General features: G+C 37.2%; 1 protein-coding gene across 2 annotated transcripts in view; it reads left to right on the top strand.

Moving 5' to 3' along the window:
* prmt3 (protein arginine methyltransferase 3) overlaps positions 1 to 15,771 on the top strand; it is a 74,195-nt gene extending 58,424 nt beyond the window's left edge. For both annotated transcript variants that reach the window (XM_008106190.3, XM_003214675.4), the window contains exons 14-16: positions 2,233 to 2,283; positions 2,472 to 2,559; positions 14,160 to 15,771. In XM_008106190.3, coding sequence (XP_008104397.1) covers positions 2,233 to 2,283; positions 2,472 to 2,559; positions 14,160 to 14,269 — 249 coding nt within the window. In that variant the 3' untranslated portion in view covers positions 14,270 to 15,771. The remainder of the gene's footprint in view (positions 1 to 2,232; positions 2,284 to 2,471; positions 2,560 to 14,159) is intronic.
* Positions 15,772 to 16,020: the final 249 nt, after the last annotated feature.

The raw sequence follows: 16,020 nt of genomic DNA, 5'->3' as shown, positions 1-16,020 counted from the left end.
CCTATTTCTCATTAACAGTGCTTTACTAATTCTGAGTGAAGCATTGCAAGGACTGGTGAATTTATATGTAGCAATGTTAAAGCTTTTCTTGTTGTCTTTAGTTAAAATACTCTAAATTGCTAAACTATTAACTGTTCTAGCCCCAAACTAGACAGGCCACACAGCAAACTATATTAACCCTCAGATGCTTCTTATGTTAAACTATTCAAGGTAATTCTACATCGCTCCTGACCTTTTCAGAGGAAAATACATGGTCATCCATTAAAAAACCTCAGAAGATTAAGCAGAGAAAGAAGATGGGTTAACTTGTTTATCTGGTATGAAATGAATATACACTGGGTGGAAATTCATGGCTGTATAATATTTTTTTCATACAGGTTCAGACAAGTTGGCCTCAGTAATAAACCATAATATGCCTTTTTGGTAAATAGATATATCCTTACGTTATGTGCTTGACTAACATTTTGATGGAAAAGCTAGGTTGTGATGAAGTAGAAGGACTGGGAAGGAAAGGGGCAAGAGACACTCCCAACAGATACACTTTTTCTACTTAATGGTTAAGACCAGGTACCTCTTAAAACAGGGTTTTTTCAGCCCTGTTTTTTTCTAGTTGTCAACGGAGGGTAAAGTGGAGGAGAAGCGACAGAAAGGAAAGGGTTTTTCCTCTCCCTTTCTCCATATGATGGGGAAAAGGATGACAGGGCAATGCATGTTGCCATCCTTTCTCCCATCTGATGGGGACAGGGTGTCCCATCCCCATCATATGATAGGAGAAGGAAGCTGACTGGCACAATCTGGGGATCACAACTAGATACAGTGACATCTGCCCTTGCGCTTTGCTACTCTGCTGCTGAATACGCATGCCCAGGGTGGAATACATCTCACCATGTTAAAACAGTGGATGTGGCTCTTACCGAGACATGCCGCATTATCACAGGATGTCTACGTCCTACACCACTGGATAAATTATACTGCTTAGCTGGCATTACACCACCCAACATCTCCCGGAAAGTAGCAGCTAACAATGAAAGGACCAAGGCATTGACATCTCGGGCCCATCCCCTGCTCGGATATCAGCCAGCACACCAACGCCTTAAGTCAAGAAATAGCTTTCTAAGATCTACAGAGATACTCGCAGGAACATCTCAGCGAGCGAGAGTCCAAAAGTGGCAGGCTAAAACCTGGAATCTTAATCAGTGGCTGACGCTGGATGAGAAACTCCCCCCTGGGCACACAGAAGACTGGGCAACTTGGAAGGTACTGAACAGACTGTGCTCTGGCACTACAAGTTGCAGAACTAACCTTAAGAAATGGGGCTACAAAGTCCTCAACATGCAACTGTAGAAGATCAAACCACAGACACCTACTGCAATGCATTCTGAGCCCTGCTACATACACAATGGAGGACCTTCCAACAGCAACACCAGAGGCACGTCAAGTGGCCAGCTGCTGGGCAAATGACATTTAGTATACAGTAATGGCTAGGGTTGTTTTTTTTTTCTTAAAAAATCTCTATATTTGCAAATCCATTACAACTTATACCCTCGGTTCGCTTCTGACATGAGAAATAAGTCGGCTTCCCACACCCACAGATTCAACCATCTACAGCTTGAAAATATTCAGAAGAAATATTTAATTTCCCTGTTTTATATAAGAAACACCATTTTACTACATCATTGTATCTAATGTGACTTGAGCGTTCACATATTTTGGTATCCACAGGGAACTAAGCCCCAGCTGATGCAAAGGTCCTGTATAAATAATGCCTACATTTTCAACTTTAACTTTGAATATGTTTTAATGGTTTTTAACTGTGGAATTTTTAATACTGTTTATATTTAATTCTGTTCTAATGTATATTTTAAATTGTAGGCAAGTGCTTATATGTTAAGTTGTTTTGGGTCTCCTTTAGGAGAGATAAAGCTGGGCATAAAAAATAAATAAATATTCATTTGCTTTGAACACATTTGATGGTGTTAAATTAAAATATTATTCCATCTTTTGTACCAGTGATATCAAGAAATATTTTAAATGTCCTGGATTATAGGTTATACTAAGTCTTATAGACCTTTTTAATTGAAATAGTGGTTTTTCTTAGCAGGCTAAGGAGAGGGAAAATCCAGATCACACTTGTGGGGGTGAAGGAATGGATTGCCTTTTTCATGGTCTATTTCACTCTATGAGTTTGAAAACAACTAATTATTTTTAATATTATCTTTGTTTTCTATTCAGGCAATTGCTGGATATTTTGATATAGGTTTTGAGAAGAATTGCAACAAACAAGTGAGTACTTCAGTGTGACATTCTTCCACTTAATTGTTAAAATATGTTTTTGTCAGCTTTTTGCCTGCAGGTGTTTGAACACTTCAGTGTAGCAGATATTAAACACACGTGTGTTAGTCTAGGATATTAATGTGGCATGTCATTATGTCATGTACTTCATCTGAGATTTTTGAACTCTGTCCCTGCAGGTACAGTTTTCAACTAGTCCCTGTTCTGCCAAAACACACTGGAAACAAACAGTGTTTTTTCTGGAGAACCCAATTTCTGTAGAAGAAGGTACAGTATTTGTTTGATAAATAGATTTTCGGTAATATCAATTTTCACTAGACATACTTCCAAAATTATAGCAAGTACTAAAATTTCATGCCTAGGATTTCCTGTTCACCATTAAATATACTAAAAATCTCCAGCAATTCTGTTCTGCTTTGGACTGTAGTATGTATTTTTGTTCAAATGGTTGTCTGCACATTAAAAAAAAAATTATGTGCTGCCTTTAACAAGATTTAGCTCTTTTATGCCGTGTGATGCTTTAATATTCTCTCTTGTGTTTTTTGGCTATATTTACTTCTGCACATAATAATTTAAAGGCTTCAACATTGATTCCTTATTTGTTCAAGAAGTGTGGAGCAAGCTAGTGATTGATTAAATCAGGGATGAGAAATGGGGGGATGCCTTTGGGAGTAGGGTACCTTGGAGTACCACGCCCCTAAAAATACTATAAGCTCCAGGTTGGAGCATTTTTGACATGTTTTAGGCCATTTCAGTCCCAGGAAAGTTCTTAACAACAGGAATTTACTTTCTGTTTATGTCCTGGTTGTGTTTTTTAAAGGTTCTTCTTGGGATTAAAGTGTCCCAGGGTCCACCAAAAAATTAGAAGAAGTATCCCACACTTCAAAAGGGGTATTTTAAGGCAAAAAGCTGGGTATAAAAAATAAATTATGCTCCTTTGGGGGGGTCACAAAGTGGCCCAGGGAACCACATGCATGTCACAGTTTGCCCATTTCTTGATTCATTCATGCTAGACTATGTAATTTTACACTATATTTGTGTGTGGTTGGGGGGGGGGGGAGACCTTTAGCCTGGAGAAAACTAAGCCGGAACATAATAGCCATATTTGAAAGACTGTCACATTGAGGAAAGGGTAAGCTTGTTTTCTGCTGCTCTGGAGACTTGGGCACAAATCAATGGATTCAAATTGCAGGAAAAAAAAGATTCAACCTAAACATCAGAAAGAACTTTCTGACTGTAAGAGCTATTCAACAGTGGAGCTTAGTGTAGTCTCCTTCTCTGGAAGTTTTTAAGCAGAGGCTGAATGACCATCTGTCGAGAGTGTTTTGTTAGTGTGTTCCTGCATGGCAGGGTGTTGGACTGGATGGTCTTTGTGGTCTCTTCAAACTCTTTGATTCTATGAAAGAGATTGAGAGTGGGAAAGAGAGGGCGGGAGTGCATTAACCCCTGTTACAGTATCTCTTCTATTATATGTAGCAAAGCATATATCTTGCCATAATGTCCCAAAGAATTATGTATCACAAAATTAACACTGTATGATTTCAGTAGTAGTGAAATATTTAGCATGTATACACACAGTAGATATGTTCACTCATTCTCTATGCATAACTTTGCCATGAGGAGAAGCAGCTGCTGAATTCCACACATCTTCACCAGAAAATAATATTCTTCATATTGGATTTGTAGTTGCAGAATACTGCATAGATGTGATATGAGGACAGTCCACATATGAAACTACACATGGGGAGTAAGTGATGAGGACAATTGTATCATCTTAAACTGAATGTGGGCAGCAGGTATTCATTTGCTTCCCAGTTACATCTTGCCTAGGATGTCTGCAAGATAAGACGTCACTATAGGTGTCATCTCTTAGACTTCCAAAAGGTAGGTACATAAGGACAGTTCTCCATATCCATGGATTCTGCATCCATGGCTTGAAAATATAGAAATATAAAAATCCAAAAAGTGAACTTTGATTTTGCCATTTTATATAAAGAGCACCATTCTACTATGCTATCGTATAGAATGGTATTTGAGCATCCAGTCTTTTTGGTATGTGGGAGGGCGGGGGGCTCTGAAACCAGGCTCTAGCACAGGGGTCCCCAAACTAAGGCCCGGGGGCCACATGTGGCCCATCGAGCCATTTATCCGGCCCCCACGGTGGTGATGGCTTCCTCCTCTGTTGAGGAAGGTGCTTGCCGTGCGAGGGAGGAGGAAAAGGTGCACACCTTTCCCACCTCCTTCCTCACCTGGTGCGTGCCTTCCAAAGCTTTGCTTGTTTATAATGGTATTTTAATTATTAATTAATTAATTATTAATTATTAAGAGGTGTTTTGCTAGTGCTTTTGGTGCACAAAGGCAGAAGGAAGTTGGACTAAATGGCCCAAGGGGTCTTTTCCAACCCTCTTTATTATTTTTATTATGATTATGATTATTATTAACATTGAGGCTGTATTTGTTCCCGTTTTGTTTTTGTTTTTACCTCAAAATAAGATATGTGCAGGGTTGTTGTATGTCTTTTGGGCTGTGTGGCCATGTTCCAGAAGTATTCTCTCCTGACGTTTCGCCCACATCTATGGCAGGCATCCTCAGAGGTTGTGAGGTATGGATAAACTGATAAATAAAATGGATAAATTTGAGAACACAGAAATGCTGGACCACTCCAACAACTATCATGTCAGACTACACAGAGAAGCCATTGAAATCCACAAGCATGTGGACAACTTCAACAGAAAGGAGGAAACCATGAAAATGAACAAAATCTGGCTACCAGTATTAAAAAACTCTAAAATCAAAACAGTAGATGGGAACCAACCCTCTGAAGGAAGAGGAGCCCCAAGGACAGGTATTGACTGAACAAAGGATCCCCCCAGTTTATCCATACCTCACAACCTCTGAGGATGCCTTCCATAGATGTGGGCGAAACGTCAGGAGAGAATACTTCTGGAACATGGCCACACAGCCCGAAAGACATACAACAATCCTGTGATCCCGGCCATGAAAGCCTTCGACAACAAATTAAGATATGTGCAGTTTGCACTGGAATTTGTCCATAATTTTTTAAAAAACTATAGTCCAGCCCTCCAACGGTCTGAGGGGCCGTGAACTGGCCCCCTGTTTAAAAACTTTGGGGACCCCTGTTCTAGCATATACCAAGGGCCTGCTGTATCCAGGTAGAAATACAAAAAAAATGCAGTGCAATATGATTCAGGTTAGTAAAAAAATGAGGGCTGTAAAGAGGGGATAAGAGCTGAATCATGTAGGGCTTCAAAGGTTTAAATAGGAAGTTCCAACTGAACTTTAACAAAAAAAAAGGTAATGAGTGAAGAGATATCAAAAGTGGACTAACAAGGTCAAACAATAAGCAAAAAGATAATATTAGAAGGAGAATCAGAAACCAGAGCCAAAATGAGGTAAAAGAAGACCAATCAAAGAGAATCACAGTAATAAAGGTGTGAAATGACCAATTCTTTGCAGATAGAAAAGGTCTGGTTTTGGCAGTGTTATAAAGAAAAAAATGACATGACCTCACTTCAGCATTAATGCAAGGAACATTAGTTTTACATTAATAAATGTAACATGACATTTATCTGGAGACACACTTAACATTAAAAAAGTATATCAAGATTTACTTGGCCTGATCTCTCCCTTTTCTAAGGTTCAGTGACTTTCAGAACAATCACAGTCTTGAACATATGTGCCCAATAAGTGTGTGATCTTTCTAGACTGGTGATCACAGTAATTCTGGTTATTAGTGCATCCTTTCCACCTTTTATGAAATCCCTATATTGAATTATTCCTCATCAGAATATCTCCTTTTGTTAACTCCTAGATACATAAACTCTAGCTTGTTCAGTGCATTACAGCCAGCTGTACAATTTTGTAGGTAGGGGCACAGAACCTACAAAAATGGAATACAGTAGACCTCCAAATCTTAACTCTTAACAAATCAAAAGGTAACACATACACAAAAGACAGATAAGTGTTTGGGATGCCAGATTTTTTCCAGATTTCGGAATACCTGTATTTCCATATATATGCATAAGGTGAGATCCAAGTCTAAACATGATATTTATTTATGTTACATATACACCTTATATGTATAGACTGAAATTGGTTTTAAACACAGTATTTTAATTAATGTTGTGACTGAAACAAAGTTTTTGTGGTTTAAATAATCAGAAAGCAATATCAGTTACCCATGTGGACAGTTTTGAATTTTGTAGTACAGCATTTGGATTTTGGGATTCCTGATAAGGTATTTTCTTTTTGCTACCTTAGCAAACAAGTTTGAGTGCTGTAGTGTAAAAAAAAACCCATTCTGCATATCAAAAACTACCCTATCAGACTTACCCTCTCTGGTATACTAGCTTCCCTTTAACACAGATTTGTTTTTCATAGAAAGACATGAAGAAGTTGCCGCCTGCAGTCTCAGGGGTGGAAATAACCCTTCTGGTAGTGAGAACGTAACAAGTAACATTTCGAATTTTATTCTTACCTCGCTATTTTTTAGTCTGTGTTCTCTGTTGTATTAGTGAACAAGTTCTTTAGGGAATATGTGTACCTTTACCTTTTTTCATTACAGCTTCAGTTTCTTGGGCATCTACCAAATAATAGCAATAAAGGGAGAATTATCAGTAACTTCCGTTGCCATTGGATACAGGAGAAATGTGGCAGTGTAAAAAAATCTTTAGTTGCTTGAAGCAGCAAGAAAAGAGGGGAAGCATTAATAACAGCAAAATCCAGCAATAGGTCAGGAAATCTTCACATTGCTGTTGCATTTAATAGATGGGACAACTGGAGAAAATTATACTTACCAATATATTTAATGCTTCTTGAGCAACATGGGAATCCTCGTCTGTATTCTGCTTTAACTTCCAGTTCTCTGAAATTGAAATGTTCATAAAGTCTACAGTGTAAGGTAACATCATTCCATTAATTGGGTTAGATTCAGAGGTCTGCAAGTTCAACTGGGGGCCCTGCACCACCATAAACAGAAGTGGAGGAAAATAAATGTATTCCAGTTCTCAATTCCGTAATGCCCTACCCAAGATCCTCTAGAGAGCGGAATGAACGATGAAGGAAAGCAAAATATGGAAACAGTAGCTCTTTCACTTCCTTTTATGAAACCTCAATGTCCATTCGCTCAAAGCCCATTCCAGGCATGGAAGGAGCTCTTCCATAAATGGACTTTTGTTTCTCAAAACAATCTTCTAGATCAAATTCATTATGTAGAGAGTTTTCAGAACTGGGCCCTCCAGCAAGATTTCAAATTATAACAGCTCCTGCACATCATGCTTTCTGATCCCATATTTTCACATGATGTCAGTGCAACACTGTCCAATTTAATACAAGTTGAATATCCTTTTTCCAGAATTCTGAAACCTGAAATACTCCAAAATTGTTCATATGGGTGAGATAGTAACACCTTTTGTTTTCTAATGTTTTAATGTATGTAAACTTTATTTCATGCACAAAGTTATTAAAATATTGTGTTTAAAATTATCTTCAAACTATGTGTATAAAGTGTATATGAAATGTTAATGAACTTTGTGTTTTGACTTGGGTCCCATCTCCAAGATATATCATTATGTATATACTACATATGCAAATACAGGTATTATGGAATCTGACCAAATCCAAAACACTTTTGGTGCCAAACATTTCAGATAAATACTCAACCAGTATAGGGCAGTATGTTCTTTTGTGTTATCACAAGATTACCTTATTCTGCAGTAAAATTGTTTATTATTAATACCATAAACATAATGGCATGTACAGGAATGATAAATCGTATTGGACTCCAGCAAGGCACTAATATGGCCATTTAGAAGAAGAGGATTCATTTAACTAGAGCAGTGCTAACTGATGTGAATGAGCTTCAAAACAGGACAGTGGTGCAACCTGAGGTTCAACAGAATGTTGTTTCTAAGCTCCATTTGCTTGTAGTTCTTTGCTGCATTGCTAAATGACAGAGGATATTTATATAGGCAGGGAAAACATCCACTCTGAAGGGTATTTTGGTAGTATATTCTTGAATCGCAGATATGCCCTAAGATTTCCACAGTTGCTTTATGAATACTCAGTTTCTAAGTCAAGCACTGTCTTTAGCTTTCAAATCTAGTACACACTTGAAGAATCTGGCTTTCTTTTCTCTTTTGTTAAGTAAATACCCAGGATATGCTAATGACATCTGAGTTGCCAAATAGATTGAGATTCCAGCTCATTGTTAAATAAATTTAATTTGTCTAGAAATCTTTTTTTTAAGCGTTTGTACTGGCTTACTCCAAAGGAGGGGAAAAAAGCATTAAGTTGAAATACAAATCCACATGCAAAGAAAAACCCATTAGCAGTAAAACAGCACATGGTTGTGTTTTATGTTCTTGATAATGCCTTGCAGTGAAAATAAAATGTTTATTGTTTTCCAGAGTGACTCACAAGGTTGTACGAAGCAGAACTGTGTAACTGAGATTAGTTTTAAAATGTTAAAGGATAAAACTTTTCCCCCCAAAAGTAACTTCCTTGTTTTGGGTTTGTTTTATCATAATATGTTTAGGTATGAGTGGGCGGTTTTTATTCTTACGGTTAGCACTGAAAAACAGAAATCCAAAGTGTCTTCAGATGTTAACTGAGGAGGAAATGGTCTGAAAGAGGTTATTAATTTTATTATTTCTGTCTTCCCATGGATGATTGGTTTTCGGGTGGCTGATTCATTTGCTGCATCATAATGCTTTTGACTTCAAAGGTTTTGTCATTTGAAGAGGACATCATGGGAAACTATTTTGTCAAGAGGGCAGTAGGGATTCTTCAGGATTACTAATAGTGTTTCCAATATTTTTAAATGTCTGAAGTGTACTCCCATGAGGAATTACTTTCTGATACATCGACATTCCTGTGAATTCGTTTTGTATGGTCTGGATATAGTTACCCATTACTTTTGATGCCACCCATTTGTTTCCATATTGTACTAGCTTGGATATCCCATTTTCATTTGAACAGTTTCTCATGTTGTTTCTCAACAAATTGAACTTTGATCAGCAGTATAATTGTTCCACCATGAAGACACTGTAGACATAAAATACGTATTGGATTGGACCATAGTTGCAACTCGTCATTTTCTTTTCACATAGTGACCAGCTAGATCACTATGAGAAAACCCACAAGCAAGGCATGAATATAGTAGTGTTTCCAGCAGTTGATATACAGAAGGGAATATAATAAGAAACCATCCTGACTAATAGTAATTTATTTCTCATAGATTTGTCTAGTTGCCTTTTAAAGCTGTCAAAGTTGGTGCCCTTCAGTACATTCTGTGGAAATGAACACTTTGTGAAAACTTTTTGTCCTGAATTCATCATTCAGCTTCATTGGATGATCTTAGGCTCTAATATGTAGAGCAGGGGTCCCCAAACTAAGGCCCGGGGGCCACATGCGGCCCATCAAAGCCATTTATCCGGCCCCCGCCTTCTCCCTTGCCCAGTGTGCGCCTTCCAGAGCTTTGCTTGTTTATAATGGTATTTTTTATTATTATTTAATTAATAATTATCAAGGGGGTGCTTTGCTAGTGCTTTTGGTGCACAAAGGCAGAAGGGGGCTGGACTATATGGCCCAAGGGGTCTCTTACAATCCTCTTTTTTATTATTATTATTATTATTATTGACACAAGGACACAGTATAACACAGCAAACAAGATACATATGCTGGATTTCATATCACAAAATCACAAGTTCCCAAGAGTTTAGGGCTGTGTGATTTATTATTATTATTATTATTATTATTATTATTATTAACAACATTGAGGCTGAGTGGCCATCTGTCAAGGGTGCTTGTGATTTTGGTGCACAAAGGTAGAAGGGGGTTGGATTAAATGGCCCAAGGGGTCTCTTCCAACCCTCTTTATTATTTTTCTTATGATTATGATTATTATTAATATTGAGGCTGCATTTGTTCCCATTTGGGTTTTTTTTACTTCAAAATAAGGTATGTGCAGTGTGCACAGGAATTTGTTTATAGTTTTTTTTTCAACTATAGTCCGGCCCTCCAACGGTCTGAGGGACCATGGACTGGCCCCCTGTTTTAAAAGTTTGAGGACCCCTGATGTAGAGGAAAAGAAGAAAAAATATACCAAATCATTTTTCTAAATTGTTATTTTTTGTACATTCTCCTCCTCCTATCTTTACTTAAAATATCACCACACATTGTTTCCTTTCCTCATAAGGACAGTCTCATGCCCCCGTGTCTCCTTGAAGTCTAGTGACCAGAATACTTTTGACAGAAAACTACAACAACATAGTTTCATTTTTTCTTTCTTAAAAATTTCCTTTTTTCAACCTTGCTTTTTTTTCTTTTTTGCCATTTCTAGTCTTAGGGAAGCCTACAAGGCTTGTTAGAAGTGGAAATTAGAATTAATGCATTGTAAAATATAATCAGCTCTATTCTAAAACATTAGGGCTGAAGTAAAATTCTTTAACTATACATAGGATTAATTTGATGAGAAAAAGTAACAGCAACAACAATGGAAAGAGTTTGAAGTACAGTGTTCCCTCACTACTTCGCGGTTCACTTTTCGCGGATTCTCTGTTTCGCAGTTTTTCAATAAACTCTAAAAAATCATTAAAAAATTACAATTTACAGCCTGAGGAAGGGAGGAAGGAGAAGCCAAAGGGAGAGAAAAGGAGCCCAAGCGGCACCGAGAGGAGAAGGAGGCAATTTATCAGCACACGATTGCTTGATAAAGACTTAAAATAGTGTATAACTACTAAAATAATGTATAAATATTAAAATAAATATAGTGTCCCTACTTTGCAGATTTTCACTTATTGCAGGTGGTCCTGGAACCCAACCCCAGCGATAAGTGAGGGAACACTGTACTGTTTATGTGCATATACATGTTTTTAAGCCATCTATCAATTTATAGTGACTCCATAAATTTGATAGGATTTTTTCAGCAAGGAATTCTCAGAGGTGGGTTTCCCAGTTCCTTCCTCTGAAATACAGCCTACAGGACCTGATATTCATTGGCAGTTTCCCATCCAAGTTCTAATCAGAACTAACCCTGTTTGAATTCCAAGACCAGATGAGTTTCTGGTGCTTCTTTGAAGTACTACCTGTTTTCCCAAAAATAAGACATACCCATAAAATAAGCTGTAGCAGGATGTCTAAGCATTTACACTGTATAAGCCATATCCTGAAAATAAGACATAGTGATAGGTGTGGCTATGCAGCGTACAAGGTCGCCTCCCCCTGTCAGGTCCTGGTTGTTTTGTGTGTGCTGCAAGCTGAGGCATAGAGGGAGACATAGAAAGTGAAAGTAAAGGTCTCCTCAGTGAAGTGAGAAGCAGGACACTCTGCTTTAGGTGTTGTGTGTCCTCAGCGGGAAGAAGTAAAGCTGTGGCTGTCATTTTACTCAGCACTGTGGGTCTCTCCCCCAGCACAAACCAGCAACAGTCTGTGGGTCTCACTCACAGTGTCTTATTTTTGGGGAAACGCAGTATATATGATATTTTGTACTATATTTTAGAGCGTTTTAAAAGAATTCTCATAAAACTTTCAAGAAAATTACTTAGAGCACTATCTTGCTCAGTAGGTGGTCTTGGAATACTCATAAATTCAACAATGTAGCTACCTGGCCTTTTTAGCTACAAGGAACCCCATTATTTCCTTTGTTGAAAAACCTGAGCAGTACATTTTGTACAGAATAATATTTGAGGAGAGCTTTAGAAATAATCAGCACAGCTAACACAAAACAAGACATGTGGATATGGTATACATCCGGACTGCATTAAATACTGGTTGTTAAACCTTTATTATTGTTGTTGTTATAGACATCACCAAGGTCCATTTTTAAGTGCTGGAAAACAGAGAGCCAATTACAAAAAGAATGATAGTTAAAAAAAATAAGTTCAGATTTCACAATCACAGGATGCTTGTTTTAAATAAAAGAAGCTAGTCTTAGAATAGAAAGCATTAAAATTGTTTTATATGCTTAATGTATATATGTTCATACTCAGTCATTTTCTATCTGACAGCTGAAGAAACCTTAGTGGTGTAACAATCCAAATAGGCTATGTTTATATCTCTAAGAAAATTGCACACATAGGTTCCATTGAAGGGTGATAATTCTACCCTGGATGATTTTATACTGATTTTATCAGAAGACATTATCTTTGTTTAATTGCATGAAAATGAATTAAACTTGCTATTCAAACAGTCCTGGTAATGAATACCTTGAGGCAAGCTGGAAGACAGAACATTTCTATATCAACCTACTACAGTTTTCATTAAGGACAGCCTTCAGTTATTTATAACCAAGTTAATTGCATTAAGCGAACCAGACAATCGGTTTAATTCATTGTCATGAGGCAGATCTTTGCCTCTTTTTCGCCCCAATGGGCCACATTAAATCTCTTGTGCACAGCCATTTCTGCAGCCAAACTAAGGCAATGACTGAGTAATCATACGAGAAAGAAAAAAGGATCAGACCAATTAATCAATGCCATGTAGATATAAAATGACTGATGCGCTTTCAACAGCTCTTCTGCTCTCTGTGGCTGCAGAGAACGCTTCCAGTGACTGAGCAGCATCAACTGATGCTCAGGATGCAAGCAAGGCACAAGTCAATGCCATGGTTTAATCAAGACTGAATTCATTATCCTTCTTACCGCACTATTGTCAGTTTTTCTTGAGTCTGTCCATTCCTTGGAGGAAGGATATAAGTGCACATTTTTCTTTGCTGTCAGTTTTATTCATTTTTATTCTATTTCAGCAAAGAGATAATTTATGATTTTTAAATAATAATAATAATAATTTTATTTTTGTACCCCGCCTCCATCTCCCCAGTGGGACTCGGGGCGGCTTAGTAGTCATTGGCAGGATGGTGTGGATTTAGGCTTCCAGTGATGGCATTTTTTTGTAACGTGTGATTTCAACTATATGTTTCTAGGTAAAATGATTAGCTCACTGAGCTTTTAGGAGGAAGAGTAGGGTATAAATCAAATATTATTTGGGTTGTATTTGAAAGATCAGGGAAAGAGCAGTCTCATTTATGGCCATTGACACTATGTTAATTTATCATTTAGATTTCTGTTCTACATATCAGAGAATTAATGTATGTGTTTACAACAACCAAGTTTCTTTATCTTTAAAGGCACAATATTTAGCTCCATTTTAATGTGTTTTGCTGTGTCCTGTAATGCATGATAGGCTGAGTGAGTAAACACTTCCAGATTAAAATAATGTGTGTCGCTGTCCTTAAAATTTGTTGTACAATTCTTTTTTGTGTTTGTAAAAGTACTTCTGTTTTTATTATCTAAATTAATGAAACAATTGAAAATCCAAGGTTTGCATTAAACATTTCAAACATAATTTTATCCCCTACTGAATCACAGTTGTCTCCAGCAAGATACAAACAGCTGCTTAATAGCAGATTAAATACTCAACAGTGGATTAGGAGTTAAAATGCGTTTTAGTTGAAACACCAAGATATGGTATTTGAGTAGGTGATATTTGTTACAGTGCTTTTAAAATAACCCTAGCAAAGAAGCAAAAAGGGTGGGTATTTTTTAGCAGCAGTCAAGCTTTACAATATGAAACAACAATATTTATTAAATATAGAGAACAGATTAGTAATGCCTCTCAGCCAGTTTACCAGCTGTTAGGCCAAAAACATCTGGGGACCATAGGTTGAGAACCGCTGGAATAGAGGATAGTGCAAACCACTCCCAAATGATCATCAGTATTCTTGGTTCTTAAATATGTTACAGCAAGTTGATTCATTGAAAAGATGACAATATGAATACAAATCCAGGTATAAGTAACCATTGACTTCATAATGTAATGTTTCTTATATTTGTGTTTTGTTCTCGTAGGTGAAGAATTGAAAGGAAGGATCATGCTCCACAAAAACAGAAAAGATCCAAGGTCACTTGTTGTTACACTTTGCATTAAAAATGTGAAACAGACATACAGCATTCAGTGAAACTGTTCCATGATCAGCTTTAAGATGCATTCTTGTAAAAATGTAATATACTTATTTGCAGGTTGCTGCCTGTGAATAAAAATCATGGCTATTTGCTTCAGTTTTCTGGAAATGATGCTGTTCTGCTTTATGGCCCAACTATTTCCTAAGACCTGAGAGGCATTTCTAGTAAGCAAATGAGGTTCCATTGAATAATCATCTGATCAAACCTGCAGAGCATTATACTTGAAGCAGAGGTTTTTGCAAATCATGATGGTCCAGCTTTTAAATAATGTTTCAATGAATTGTGCAACTCAAAATACCTATGTATTTAGGAAGAGCAGGTTGGGTGCATAGTTTGGTTTTGCTGATGGTAGCATTCTGTGACTAAAGCTCTGGTTTTTACTTGGGACAAGGTTCAGGACAGAAGATTCTAATCTGTTTCTCCTTTTGCCACTTCAAAAGTTTATGGAGAGCATCAAAATCATCTCCTGTCCTAGACACTAGTGGAGCGACTCCAGTGGATTAAAAATGTTCTCTTGGTGAAAGGAATCCTGCCCATTCATAGAAAGCAAAGTCTAGATTTAGCTCACTGATAATCATTTTGAGAGTAAAAGAAATCTGAATGGATTACATGGTATAAAGACTTTGGGATTTATCTCCCTGAATGGTCAAATGTATGCTTTTCCAAATATATTTTTCTAAGTACAGTTGTGTTATTTGACATATTGAATTAAATATGTCTCTTGACTTTGAACCTATCATATTGAATTATTGTTCAACTGTCAGTTCTGGCAGTTCTGCTCTAATTTTTCATACTTTATGCTAATAACACAGAATTTTGATGTTATATATCCTTTATGTACTGATCAAAATTTGCCTATAAATTGTTGTACTCTAAACTTTGGACAATTAAAAACAATTTTGATATCTTCACCCAGTGGTCACGGGAATGTGGCGAACATTCTGGTCAATGTAATAGGGTTGAAATAAAGGTGGGGTATCTCCCACCTTTGCTTCAACCCTTCAGTTGAGATCAGCAGCCAATGAGAGACATTGGGGGATGGAAGAGAGCATGAATGAGAAGTGGCAAGGAAGTTGCCTCTGCCTGCCTTCTTCCATAGACTTTTTACTCGCTCCAATTGCAATAATTAAAAGACGGGGCCAGCTCAGTCACAGGATGTGGCTTTCTCTGAACCATCTGACGACGTGCCACTCATTTCAAGGGAACTCAAGCAACCCACCTATAACTTTCTCCTCTTTAAATCTTTATGAGTTTCGGGGTCACCAGGTGAGCTTTTTGTGTTATTACTATTGACCTTAGGAGTGCCCAGAAGACTGTGTTCTCCAAAGCTTACAGCAACCTTAGATATCTTCTACCTCTGATATAAAGAGAATATTGAATAGAGGACATGTTCAGGATGAGCAAATAATAGTTGTGTATTGAGCCAAGCCAATTCTTACTTAAACTGTCGATAATTATAAAATGTACAATAAAGAAACGAGTGAAGTGTGTTCTTGTACTTATGAATTGTCTCTATATATTTCTACTGATTGGTTTAACCTTTGAAAGCTGATTGGGTTGATTTTTTCATGGGTGAAATGCTATTCTTTTTCCTCATATCTCCACAAGGTTGTTCAGGCATATTGAGAATTAACAATAAAAAATGAATACCATATTTATTTTCAGTTACCATGTATAATTTTATCTTCCAACAGTTTTCAAACAAGTATACTTTTGCGTGCCTTGGTGTTGCTCTGCTGGGACAAAA

Source organism: Anolis carolinensis, chromosome 1 (genome assembly GCF_035594765.1).
Source record: "Anolis carolinensis isolate JA03-04 chromosome 1, rAnoCar3.1.pri, whole genome shotgun sequence".
NCBI classification, from domain to species: domain Eukaryota; kingdom Metazoa; phylum Chordata; class Lepidosauria; order Squamata; family Dactyloidae; genus Anolis; species Anolis carolinensis.
This window is presented reverse-complemented; position numbering and strand designations above follow the sequence as displayed.